The 14,120-nt window shown below is 40.8% G+C and overlaps 1 protein-coding gene across 8 annotated transcripts in view; it reads left to right on the top strand.

Moving 5' to 3' along the window:
• The window catches only part of DGKI (diacylglycerol kinase iota), a 447,606-nt gene that overhangs the window by 185,019 nt on the left and 248,467 nt on the right, over positions 1 to 14,120 (top strand). For all 8 annotated transcript variants that reach the window (XM_078438897.1, XM_078438893.1, XM_078438899.1 and 5 more), the window contains exons 4-6: positions 2,017 to 2,091; positions 3,465 to 3,521; positions 11,395 to 11,460. In XM_078438897.1, coding sequence (XP_078295023.1) covers positions 2,017 to 2,091; positions 3,465 to 3,521; positions 11,395 to 11,460 — 198 coding nt within the window. The remainder of the gene's footprint in view (positions 1 to 2,016; positions 2,092 to 3,464; positions 3,522 to 11,394; positions 11,461 to 14,120) is intronic.

The raw sequence follows: 14,120 nt of genomic DNA, 5'->3' as shown, positions 1-14,120 counted from the left end.
GGGGTTATTGGTAAGGAAGGAGGCTTTTCAGGCATCCTTCAATCATACCCATCAGTGATCACCTACAATGAGTGGAATTGCTGTGTTTGTCTGCAGCGTGATCTCCCACGGGGTTGGTGGATAGTGTGTAGCCTGGAATTCACTCCAGTTTCCTTAGCATCACTGCAATCCTGAGGAGCGGCAGGACTCAGGTGCCCCATGCACTTTCTGCAGGTGGTGCTGCATCAGTGATCTGAACCAGGAGATCTGAAGGAAACAGGAGAGCAGCACAAATTTGCTTGCGGGAAATCTGCTCGTGAAAATTTGCAAACTAGAATTTTCTTATTGTTGCCTTGAGTGCTGCTGCTACTTCCGCTACTGTTACTTCCTCACCCCCCTCCCCCCTCTCCCTCCTCTCTTTTTAGTAGTAGAGCGGAGACACTTTGCAGTAGTGTAACTAGATGCCTGGATCTCCCTTATCTTTTGCTCTTTGAAAATTCAGTGGATTGTCCAACTTACTTCATGTTCCAGAACGTGTTCTCTCCCCAGGCAGAGGAGAGCCGTCTGCAGGCAGGGTCCCTAACCCGTTCCCGGCAGGGTGAGACCGCAGGTTGGGTTGCCCCAGTCCCGCACGGTTCTAGGCACTTTGTGGGAGTCAGACACCACCGTGCATACCCCGCGTGGAGCGAGTGGAAGCATCCAGGAGGCAGGAGGCTCGAGTTGCATTCCTGATAACTGTCCCTTTCGGGGAGGGGGTGGGGGGGCGGATTGCAGTCCCTTCTAGTCTTCTTTGGTAATCGTAATACTTCAAGTTTTGGCTCAAAAGTGATTATCTCAGCAAGGGAAGCCACACATCAGAAGAGGGCAGTTTGCCAACAATCTATACTAGCACCTTTCCCAAGAAAGGCAAGGCCTTTCACGCTCGAATGCTTTGATTCACTATTTTACAGATTAGCTTTGTTATAATAAGCTGCTTTCAGTGCTCAAAGCCCACAGTTATTCCTGCAGACCTACCTTCTAGCCTGTGCTTTGCAGGGAGGCCTGAGCATTCCCAGCTAGGATTTCCGTGGAGCTGGCAGTGTTAAGATTCCACCTGTTCCTCTTTGACCCTGCTGCTCGTTTTGTATTGTTAGAGAAAAGATACACCTCAGAAAGTATATTTATTGGTCGTTGAAACTGGCAGTGCCTGTCAGAGAGGCCAAATTGTGTGATGCTCACAATCTTGTGAGCTCAGAGCTAGACTCCCCGGCTGTGCTGTGTCCTAATTACGAGACCTTGGGCACATCACTTACCGCGCCACAGCTTTGTCATCTGTAAAATGGGTGTAAAACTGCTACCTATTTCTTAGGGTTGTGGAGATTGAATGAGTTACAATTTGTAAAGTGCTTCTAAGAGTGCCTGACTCATAATGAGTACTACATTCATGTTAGCTGCCACTGCTGGTATTGTTACTACTTATTGTTATTATCAGGCGTGAGAGTTAGGTTTTCCTCTTAGTTTCCCCAAGATGTGGGTGAAGACCCAAGTAGCTTAGTGTAGATTTGTGGCTGGGATAGAAGCCTGAAGCTATTGGCCTCTTGAAATGTCAACTCTTGGCAGTTGGGAAAGAGTGCCTGTTTTGAACTTAGACCTCATTCTGGATGTTGGTCCTGCTGCTTAACTACTAGAGTAAAAATGTAAAAATGTAAAAAAACAAAAACCAGAGGATACTAATGCCTGCGGTTGTTAGGTTATAAAACTTAGAAATGACAGAATAAAGAGCCTCGTTCATATTATATGTTCTACTAGTTCTATATAGCAGCTATTATCTTTATTATATTCTGGAGAGGAAATCTAGGATGCCCTGAGTCATGGAGATATGGAGGTAGTAGGTAGGTCAAGAAGGACTGTTGAAGTTTGCCCTATTATCGAATGCTTAAGATGACGTTTTAAATTTGCTTACGTTTGCTTTGTTTATGTATACTCTCTTTACTACCAGGGAACTCTTCAGAACAGACTGTTAATATTTCTTCTTGTATTTTGAATTGAATGTTGTAGAAATCGGCCCTCAGGAGGAAGTGTGCGGTCTGTAAAATCGTCGTCCACACCGCCTGCATTGAACAGCTAGAAAAGGTGAGACACCGCCACCTGCTGTAGTGTTGGCTACACTGCAAATATTTGGACTTCAAAGACCAGGTGTCCTTTCTTATTTCCACCTTTTTCAAGAGAGTGCCCTTTAAAAAAACTGGAAGACCAACATTATTACTGGATTAGTAATAGAAAAGCAGTGCTTAAGGTTAATTTGTTCGATTGCCTCCCAAAGGAAAACTTGGTATCATTCTATGTTGCCTCTTGGGAGGAGGAATGGTAAGGTTAGAGAGAAAAGACTAGTACGCACTAATTTTCTTTACAATGACAGACATCGTTACTCACCCATTGGATATTTCACAAGATTTTTTTTTAAGAAAAAAATCCATAAGCTCTTTAAAATGATCATTTAGATTCGCCTGATGTTTGTGAGTTTCTTTTTCCTAAAGTGGCTGCAAGGAAGACAACCAGGCCAGAAGCCAGCTCTCCTTCCTTTCTTGGGGTGGTGTTCTGCTTGCACAGCATGAATGTGTGGGTGGCCGGAGGTGACATCCCCATGGTGTGCTGCCTCCAGAAGAAGTAGATTCTGTAGAGTCCATTTAGCGGTCGTTTGTGGGAACGGGAAGGCTCTAGTCATGAGCCAAACGCTGTCCTCTTTCGTGCCTCTCCTTTATTGCCATGTGTGGGTCTCTGGGTTATCTATGTTCTTGAACTGCCATGTGTAAATGTGTTGAAATATTGTAATCCCCTGAGACATGCATTATTTCACAAACATATTACCAGTTGTTGCCAACTGGTATTTTGTGGGGACGAGTACTAACATTTTTTTTCTCTCTGTCTCTTTATCTATCTATAGTTTGTTGGGTTTTTTTTGTCGTTGTTGTTGTTGTTTGTTGCTGTTCCAACCCCATTTACTTATCTCCTCCTTCATTTCTGTATTCCCTTCACTTTATCAAGTAGCTAAAGAAGATGTCCATGTTTCCAGGAGGCCTGCCCACCTAAAAGAAAGGCAGGACTGCAGACTTAAAGAAAATTTGTGCATGTGAAATCATAATCATCATAGTAAAAATTTCTCAAGTTTATGTTGCCCTACTTTTAAAATCTGCAGCATAGCTGCGTGATTTCAGCTGCCTTGTATGTTTTTTTCTTACTCTATCTCTTTTCCTCAAGTTTACAGTGTAAGAGCACTATTGTTTAAAGATCTGTTGCTTTCATCAATGAGAATGAAGAGATGTGGACTGGAGATATAGGATCACTTGGGACCCCTATAGATTATCTGGGGTGATGATTTCAAGTGTTAAACCGTGGGGCTTTTGTTTTGTAGTCTTACTATGTGTATCATTGTTGATTTGTTCAAGTAAGTCAGTCTAGTCTGATGCTTATCCCTAATATAATGCACTTTTCTTTTTAAATGACAGATTAATTTCAGATGTAAACCAACATTTCGAGAAGGGGGCTCAAGATCGCCAAGAGAAGTGAGTGTTTCAGAACTCGACTTCATATGCCACCTTTTGTTTCCCATTGATTCACTGGATTAACAGATATTCGCCTGGATTCAGAACCAAAGTCTAGCTCTGTCCATTCCACATCGGTTTCTTATTAACACATCCGTAAATACCACCAGTAAAATCTCCCAGTGTCCTCAGCACGTGTACATTGCCCTTTAGTATTTTCATGAAATGCACTGGGGATGAAGGTTTTAATGATCAGGTAGGAGGCAGTGGTAGAACTGAAGAGGTAAGAAATACATGGCATTTTATTGTGCTGTGGTCCATTTTCATTTCATTTTTTTTCAATTTTGAGTGGGTAGAAGCTATTCAGGGGGGCAGCATAGTTACTGAGTATTCCCATGAACACTGAAGCCAAACTGGTTTCCATACCAGTCTTGATGCTGTATGATTTGAGGTATCTCACCTAATCTTTCTGAATTGCAATGTTTTCATCTGATAAGTGAGTAAGTGGGTAGGTAGATAGGTAGAGAGATCCATGGAAGGACTACATTCAGTGCTCAGTCCTTGACTTCACGGCCCAGTAGTGAAGACAAAGAGGTAAATGGGAAATCATAAGGAAGAGCAATTGCCCTGTTAGTTGTAAGCAGAGGGGAGGATAGGAGAAGAGCTGCATTTAGACCTAATTTGTCTGTTTAGTTCTTCTTCGAAGAGACTGAGTACATGTTGAAAAGTTAGAGAAGGAAGACAGTTAGTAGAGGTTCTCAGCCCTCCTGTGTTATCCTGGATAGTTTATCTCCTGGCCCCAAACTGCACTCTCCAATTGGCAAAACAAAAGGCTGCAGTGAGCCCATCCTCCCTGGAACAGAGTTGAACTTTCCAGGTGTTACCATTGTATATGGTGCTTTCAATAAGAGAAAGTGGAGGAAATGCCATTTTTGTAAAATATACTTGCTCCATTTCACTTAGCTTCCTGGTGAGATTATTTTCAGTTCTAAATATAGGTTTGTCCTCTTGGAAACCTTCCCAGCTGGTGTACTCCTCAAACTAGCTCTGTGCACTGATGAATGGGTGAGAGAGGTTAAGACACCAGAGAAAGGACTTCCTGGAAGAGGTAGCAAGTAAACTGAGACCCAGAGGAGTTATCTTAAGTGAAGGTGTGGTTAGAGGGAGGGTAAGTAGGAGGTGAGTGACAGCCTCCTAGACAGAAAGAGCACATGCTCACAAGCACAAAAGTGAGAAAGCATAGCAAGTAAGATGTGAAATTCAAGAGATAAGCAGGAGGTAGGCCATGAAGGTCCTTGTAAGCCACATTACAAGTTGAGTGTTTTATCATCATGGTAATTTGCGGGAGGGCGGGACATTAAACTATTTTAAGCAGAATATATTATTTTGGCTGCAGTGTGGAAGGAATACCATATAGTTCAAGAGCAGCCATATTGAAGTCATGGAGAGAATTTAAGGAGCTGTTCTGGTGGTGATCTGAACTATGAGTAATCCTGAGGGTGAAGAAAATTAGTGGATAGGAACTTGAAGGAAATAAAGTTGACAGGATGTAATAATTGGTTGGATTAAGGACACAAAGAGGAGTCCAGAGTAAACCAGCCTTCTGTCCTAGAAAACCGATGAAATGTTGGAAAATGAGTTGATCTGAGAATGGGTTGGGGAGTTGATGAGTTTAGTTGTAGGATTTTCAAGTGTGTGGTGTCCTTGAGGCCCCAGCTGGAGATGTCCAGTAGACAGCTGAGTGGGTATGTGTGTTTGGAGCTTAAGAAGGAGATTGGGTTAGAGGTAAGACATTGGTGAATCGTCAGCATGCAGTAAGTAAAATTGTGAGAATAGATGAATGTGTAGAAAAGGAAAAGAAGCCGTGTGAGTACAGACTGTGAATACGGAGAGAGTCGCTGACATCTTATTGACAAATAATGAAAACGACAGTGTGAAAAAAGACATCTCATTGTTACTAATACAAGAAGATTAGGAGAAAACATGAAACGGAGTACATTGGGAGTGGAGGTTGTGGAGAGAGGAAGAATAATTGTCCCTGTCCCTTGTCCTCTCCCACTGTGTTTGGCCATTATATCAGCAATAGGAAGGGTATGGGTCATACATAAGGTGAGGAGAGTGCAAGAAAAACGATAGGCTTGTGGGTACCCTTAATGCCACCCAAGTGCACTATAGCATTGGCCAGAAGATAACTCAGTAAGTACTCTAATGAAGGAGAAGATTCCTTTAGGACAGTAGATGGAATAGTTTTGTGTTTTTAACAAGAACTTAGTGAATTTCCAATCAGGGGATCCATATGTCCAGTCTTAGCTTCCCCATCCTTTAATTTCTCTCTTTCTCTAAATAGATAGTGGTAATTGTTGTGCACCATTTTCTACTGCAAGGGGTTATATATTGTTTTAGTTTTTAATAGTGGTATCATTTCTCTTCTGTGAAGCCAGACCCTCCTCCATAAGTGCTTTGAACACCTTTTTGTCTTTGTAGCAAGGGCTTGATATATTTTTCATTCCTAAATTTTTACCTCTTTCACCCCTCCTCTAGATTATTTCCATCACCGCGAACATGCTCTGACATCTCCCATCTTAAAATAAATGAATGAAAATATTCCTTAACCACCAACTGTGTCTTAGCTGCTGTTCAATTCTCATTTTTGCATTCACTGCTAGACTTCCAGAAAGTGTTGTCTATATAATTGTTTTGATTATATCACCTCCTAGTCATTTTAACCTGTTCTGATCTGGTTTCCACTCTATCTATTCACTGAAATTGCTTTTTTCAACATCTCTTACGTACCAAATCCATTAGATATGTTTCCATTCTCTTCTTATTTAATCTTTCAGATATATTCAAATTATTCACGTTCAAATATATTTCAAATATTTTCAAATCCCCTTCTTAAAATTCTCTCCTGCCTTGACCTCTTTCCTAATTTCTTCTTATTTCATTGGATAGTCCTCCCCACTCTCTTTCATTATTCAATCCTCCTGATGTCTGTGTATTTCTCGGGGCTTGGTATTTGGTCATGTATTCTCTCAGCCCACTCTTGTTGAGAGAACTCATCCAATTTCATGGCTTTGAAAATGATGTCTGAGCTGACAACTCCTAATGTAGCAGTTCCAGTCCACACTTCTTGGAGTTCTGTTTGGCCTGTCCATTGAATGTATCACAGTCACATCAACTATAACACATTAAAACCAAACTATTTATTAACATCACCATAAAAACTTTTTTTTTTCAATTTTTTTTACACCTCAGAAAATGAGATGGCTATTGATCCAGCTCCTCGGTCAAAAAGACTGGGGGATCATTGATTCCTTCTCTCATATATTCCACACATCTAATTCTTTTGCCAGCCCTATCAATTTTATTTATAAAACAGATTTCAAACCATCTACTTATCTTTGTTTCTGTTTTTAGCACCCTAGACTAGGACACCATGATCTCTCTTGACTACTACATTAGCTTCTTCATGATTCCTTGATTTTCCCCTTCAGTCCATCTGAATTTGAGAGAGTGATTTTTAAAATGGAAATCAGATCCTGTAATTTTTCCACTGGTTTTCACAGCAGTTAGAATAAAGCCCAATTCTTTATGAAAAGGCCTGTGTAGTCTTGCTCAAGCACACCTCTTCAAACCCATCCAGCTGCCATGTGGACTTTCTTTTAGTTCTTGAGGCATGGACCAAGGTATTCCCCACAGATATTTATTGTACAACAGTACAATATTGTACAACAGTATTTCACTGTTGTACTAGAAGTCTCTTTATGGCTAACCGTTTCTTAGAGTCAGGCCTCAGCTCCAATATCATCCCCTCTGAGGTTTTCCTTAATGATCTCCTCTAAATAGATTGCACATAGTTCTTTATCAAAGTACCTTGTTCTGCCCCCTCAGAGTACTTTGCATGTCATAATTGTTTATGGATATTACTCATTTGCTTGTTTGTCACCGCCCCCCTCCCCCCCCCCCCCCCCCCCCCCGAAGTGTAAGCCTGGGGAGGTCACTCAGGGAATTCGTCCCAAACTCATTGTACCAGGACACAAAGGGTGTGATTTGTTGACTGTCTGTTGACTAAAAGCATTTATAAATGAGTTAATTTCTCCCCAAATGCCTAAGAACTCTTGTTGTAAGAGGACAGTTTGAAGATGAAACTTATGGTAGGCATGACTCATTTGAAATTCTTAATTAAGAGACCTTAGGTAGTTTACTGAATATAAATGAAAGAACAGTCACTTTAGAAATAGTTTGGCTTGGGTTCAAATGATATTTCTGCTACTTTCCACTCTGGGTATCTCTAGTTCAGGGATCTAGGGCAGGGATTGTTGACCACAGTACCTTATGCTTTGTGGAATGTCTGACCTATGGAAGTTTTTAAATGAATGTTGGTTGAACATCTCTAAGATGAATCTTTCTGGACCTCAGTTTTCTAAGATATAAGCTATCTGGATTAGGTTATAATTTCTAAGATTCTTTCAAGCAGTCTATGAATAATGTTAGGAATTAAACTTGTCGTTTGAAAAATAAGTGAGCAATTGTGTTATGTATGTCTGCTAATGATACTGAATTATAAACCCTGAAGTGATGTATCACAGATTTTGAATACCCATAAGTAATAGTCCTTTCCTTCCCCAGTACTTGAAGATAGTATATGAATAATTCAGAGATTATCGACGAATAATACAAAGATGTCATGGTGTTAGAAGCCTTACTTTGCTATATTAACAGCAGTATGTCAACACTCGTATTTGTAGTAGAAGGATCCTGAGTCTAATTTCAGTTCCATAATTTAGGAGATGTGAAAAATAGCCAAAAGGAAATAGTGTGAAAAATGAAGGTGGTTGGTAATGAAGGTTAGAAAAGAGAAGTGTTTCTGTAGAAATTGTTTTTTCTTCGCCCTCTGATTGATATTGTGATTGATAACCCTCCCAAGTGGCAACTACATGATTGAATCATCAAAAATTAGGTTGATAATTCCATTCCACTCAACACATGTTTTTGGATATTTGTTCAAACTATATTAAAGCAGCAGCACAAGAAGTTTCTTTTAGGCCTGTGAAGACCTCTTAATAAAAGGATGCTTGACCTCTCAAATCAGAGCTATGGATGGGAGACAGTTATTCAGTTTCTTCTAAAGTAGTGCTTTTGTTTAAGTTACTTTATCTGTGTCTTAATTTGCAGCCTATTTTCTAGAAAAATGATATTAAAAATATTTCACAACTTTCTGAGTCATATGTTAATATTTAAATAAACAATTTAAAAATGTTCCTTTCTATTCCCTAAGTAGGTTAAACTACATGGTATTATAAATCTGTGTACCAAATGACACATGTTGCAACCATAAATGATTCATTAAGTCAGTCTTATAATTTCTAAATAATTGTTGATTCCTGGAAATTGTTGGTTTAATCTTTTGATTAGAGCTGTCACTAGCTAAATAACCCCATGAGTCAGCCATGATTTCATAGGCAATTGCATCAAATTCTTCCAACATTTCCCTCCTTAAATTGATAGTCATTAGGTGATGTATAATCTCTGTAAGTGGAAAATTTCTCTACCATCAATGATATTGTTCATTTTCCCACAGCTTTTGCTAAACTAACAGCAATTACAGTAAATTTTTCTCTCTTATAGTACTGATGTTTTTGTATATTCAGTGTTTCGACTACTGTCATTGAAATCATTTACTGAAGGAGCTTGATCCCGAGCTTTCGGAGCAGAGGAAAGGCACAGCAACATGGTGGTTAAGAGCATAGGCTCCTTTGCCAGCCTGCCTGGGTTGGAATCCTTGTTCTCACCCTTACATCTGAAGTATCTGCTCAATTCCTTAGCTTTGTAATTTGTGAAAGGAGGGTGATCATGATAATTCAGGTAAAAACCTCCGATAATGTGCTCTATGGTGTTGTGAATTGAGATAGGGTGTAGTTGGCAACTGGCCCAGTCCTCCCCAGCCCTATTCTTAGGCAGTGGGCTGGAGGGCCAGCAGGGTCCAGCAACTTCAGCCCCAGTGGGTACTTTGGGCACTGATAACTGGGCAGATTTCTGACTTGCTGCCGCTCTCCTGGAAGCCACAGCCAGCCATGGGACCCAGCATCGTTTGTATGATATTGAAGTTCATACAGACAACCACCACCAGTTGAGCACAGCCCAGGATTCTGGGTTTGCTCAGGCAACGTGATTTGTTTTCAAAAGAGCGCTCATTGGAGGAGGATCCTGGAGACCTTTTATGTCAAAAACGAACATTCTAGTTGATTAATAGTAAGAGGGGGTAGAAATGGCTTCCAGTGTTGAGGAGGTAGGGTGAGGTGCTGTGGCATTCGGGGAGGAGCCAGGAGGATGGTGGGGGAACTAAACTAATTTATCAACAAATATAGGAATATTTCAGTATTTTCACAACAAATGGGATTTTTCTGGTACATACTGACTGGCATCTCTACTGATAGAAATTTTCATGAAAATTAAAATAATTATTGCATTTAAAGTATCTTAAAAGTGCCAGGCACACAGTTAGTACTCAAGAATATTATTACTAGCTTCTTTCTGAGAACAATATGAGAATTGTGTCCTTGTGTTAATTAAATTGCCTCGGTGGGGAAAGCAAGACAAAAATTAGACTAATTAGTGGGACCGTTATGCTTCTTTATATCTTATTACATTTAAAACACCATTATTCCTCCAGGCTCTTTGTTTAAGCTTTAGCTTGAATTGATTTGACATTATGAAGAGAAACAGAGGTGGCGTTTTAGAACTGATAATGCTAATGTTTGTCAGAGGTAGTTTTGTCACTCTGGATTTCATGTGTTGATATAACGTTTGTTTTTCCTAACACGGATCTATTTCCTGTATACCTGTATACTTAAAACAGTGCCTGCCAGATAGTAGACATCTAGTTAAGTATTTGCTGAATGACTGGATATATATTAGAGGGCCTTTCAAAGGGAAAATACGGGTTGTGGCCTGATGATGGACATGTTAATATAGGCTCAAGGGTGTTTTCTCAGAAAAGGACAGGAGGAAAAAAGAAGTATTTTAGGTGTATTGGTATAAGAGGGATGAGTTGTATGTAAGTTTATCCATACCATTGGGCCTGAAGACAACTTTCTCTCCTATGATATATCCTAACAGCAGTGGTAATGGGTCTCCTTGACTCCCTGCCCGAGGAGTGACTGTCTATTTGGGAGGAAAAGGGCTTTCATTGTTTCCTAGGGCCCAAGATAAGAATAGACCTTGAAAGCTGATCTTGTTTAGAGAACCCAAGGACAGTTGAAACACAATGTCATTGCAAAAACGTCACAATGGGCCCATATCTCTTGCCGTCTTCGTCATCTTTCTCCTTCATCTTTTCTTTGCCTTCACTTTTGCGAGTGAAAGATTCTCATCCTCTGTGTCCTGAATGAGGAGATCTGTTTTTTTTTTTTTTTTTTTTTTTCTGAGAATTTAATTTCTTAAAGTTCTTCCTAGCGTGGATGTTTAATACAGTGCCTCCCTGGCATATATAAAGTATTCAGTACATATTTGTTTTTAAAAATAGATGGGGTTTCATCTTCCCTTCACCTTTCACTTCTCTGATGGCATTTCAGTCACCTCCCACATCTGCACAGCATTTTACTAGGAAGAAAGCAGAGGAAGAGCTTCACAATGTGGCCACGAGGAAGACGTGGAGGGAGGACACGATTCATGATTTCTACAAATACGGAAGATCCCTGGGCATGGGGGTAGCTTTGGGTTTTCCAAGTGGATTCATATTTATTATCAAACAAGTCATACATACACGTGTTTGGTATTGTGCTAATACGGGCTTAGGTTATAGTTTAAGGAACTCTATATGCTTAAACATTTAAAAAACTAATAATGGGCTTTGCAGATTTAAACGTACTCTTTTACTTTTGTTTTCCCACAGAACTTTGTGCGTCATCACTGGGTGCACAGGCGTCGGCAGGAGGGAAAATGTAAGCAGTGTGGTAAGGTAAGGGGCCCGGCACCCCATGGCCACCGTAGGAGGCTCCCCAGGCCTTTACAAACGCCCCAGGTAGATACATCCTGTCACCCGAATCCAGTGCTCAGTACCTGTCTTCATTTCTGAAAGGCTTTATATCTCCAGGTCCCTTTCCTTAGGAGGGGTTTTAGTCGTTGTGGAACTCACTGCAAAAGTCAGGGGTCTTAATACCGGTAGTAGCACTTTTTAAGACAGATGGATACACTTTTACAGTGAATTTCCTTGTTGATGGCTAAAAAAAAAAAAAAAAAAAAAAAAAATAACACTTCCTATTTTGTGACCCCCTTCTGAGGACTGCTGGCCCATCACACTCCTTGCTCAGCAGCAGAAAATCAGTGGGTTGTTGAGTAGCACTATTTTTGTTGACACATTATTGTGTTGAACAGAACTCAACACAGGAAGGACGACACAGAGGCAAGAAATGTATTCTGGTTCCTGGAAAGAGATGGCTTCCTCATCTGTGGCTATTTATGTCTACTCTGTCTCTTGGTGTGACCTGTGAAAGGCCTCTTGGGGTGCAGGGCCGCTGGGAAAAGGAAGGTGGGAGTGGGTCCTAAGACCACATGCTGTGAAACTCCCTCGATGCCACATGTTAGTGACCCCAGCAGATTTGGGTTATGGCTCTTTTCATTGTACAGAGATCTACTTTAGGAATAAAAGGACCCTCTGGGAAGGTTAAACTGGTGGTGAATCACACTACAAAGATTTTTTTTAGATGTTTCTCTATTTGTTTTGAGACGGAGTGAGAATGTGAGTGGTGGGGAGGGGAAGAGGGAGAGAGAGAGAATCCCAAGAAAGCTCCACACTGTCAGCAGAGAGCCCATCACGGGGCTGGAACTCAAGAATCATGAGATCATAACCTGAGCCAAAATCAAAAGTCGGACACTTAACAGACTGAGCCACCTAGGCGCCCCACAGATTAATCAATAGTAAGCTGAACTCAGTAAAGGGAAGTTCTGCTTTGGTAAAGTAAGATAATTGGGGGGAATATTTTACTCATCAATTAATTCCTAATTTGTTGATTTATTCATGTGACTTTTTTGGATCACATGCTGGGATGAACTGACCCGTATAGCACTTTTCACCATAGAGGGATACAAGGAAATATTGGCTATCTGAGGTAGGGATATTGACGATGAGTGAGGCCTGGAAAAAGATTAATTTTGCTGTTTTGCCTGGTGCTGAAAGAGAATATCATCCTGTAGCCTCAGTTACCAAGTTTTTCTTTGGAAGGCTACATACCTTTGCTTCCAGGGTATGGCCTTCCATTGTAATTGGATTATCTACTCAGTTCACGGTGACTTGTAGCTGGTTCCTTTCTAGCCTGTAAAGAGGCGAGATGAAATAGGTTGAAAAGGGAAGGAGGTGAAAGGAAGAGAAGGAGGAGGAAGTAAAACAATTCTTATTCTTAGCCATTTTAAGTGGTTGGGAAGAAGCAGGTTGGTCTTCTGTTCTTTCATGACCTTCCTTCATTGGCTCCATCTACCCTACCCTTTATGATGGTGTCTTGGGGCTTGTGGACTTTCTCTTGCTTAGTGGATTGTAGACTATCAACAACTTTCCCATGAGAGAGAGAGAGAGAGAGAGAGAGAGAGAGAGAGAGAGGGATGTGCAAGAAACTGGTAGACAGGCACAGCCAACTTTGAGGTTAGAGATGTGAAAGGTAGGAAGGATCTGGACGATCAAGCTTTTTGCCTTGCAAGCATATCTTCACTGGACATTCTAGTAGCTGGTACTACCCCAATAACTTTCAGGCCATAGTAGAGTTGGAAGAATTACATTAAAAGAAAATCAATAAACGTTATATTTTGTGACAGGTATTCCCTGGTGTCACATTATGCTCCATTTTCTGGTCTTATGTTCTGTTGGCATGATCAACCAAATGGGGAAGACTGGACTCCCCGTACCCTGAATTGCTGTGGCCATGTCTCCTTCTCCGCTTCCGTTCTCAGGCGGCAGTCTTGGAGTGCTCGAAGCTCTCTGCACATGATAGCTATTAGCTGAGAAGCCAGTGATCCCAACTCTTCACATAATGTTCCCATAATAATGAACTACTATATCCAGTCCCTGTGTATAATCCAGCTACTCACAAATTCTCAGAGACTCAAGCACTCATGGGATGGGACGGGATGGTCTTTGACCTGTGTGTCTCTTGCTGGACAGTAAATAATCCTTTGGATACTGGCTTGTAGTCAGGTTTAGAGGAAAGTTAGTCGCTGTATTTCCATTTACAGATTAGGTGACTAGAAATCAATTTCAAACTCTGGTGCTATGCCTAATTTTCATCAGTAGGGATGTACAGTCTTACATATCCAGGGATTCTAAACCAACACACACATCCCCAATACACACATGTCCCTTATGCATTATTCATAATTTATCCATTGGGATGGGGTGAAAGATAATCACTTCAATTAGCAAAACTTTTTGTTTCATCTGGTAGTTTGTAAAAGTTTGGGGTTGTTAGGGAGTGTTTATAGTTAAAGAGTGTTTGTGGTTTTAGTTTCTAGTTTAAAAAATCAGAATAAAGTAAATATTTGGGCTGCCTTTCTCTTGAGCCTTGAATATGTGTTTGGCTGAGCGTGTGTGGCACTTAATGGATATCAGATGAGAGAGCTCATGGTTCAGTT

This window comes from Panthera onca, chromosome A2 (assembly GCF_046562875.1).
Source record: "Panthera onca isolate mPanOnc1 chromosome A2, mPanOnc1 haplotype 2, whole genome shotgun sequence".
Taxonomy (NCBI): Eukaryota; Metazoa; Chordata; class Mammalia; order Carnivora; family Felidae; genus Panthera; species Panthera onca.
The sequence above is the reverse complement of the archived record's forward strand: the minus strand, read 5'-3'. Positions and strand labels throughout refer to the sequence as shown.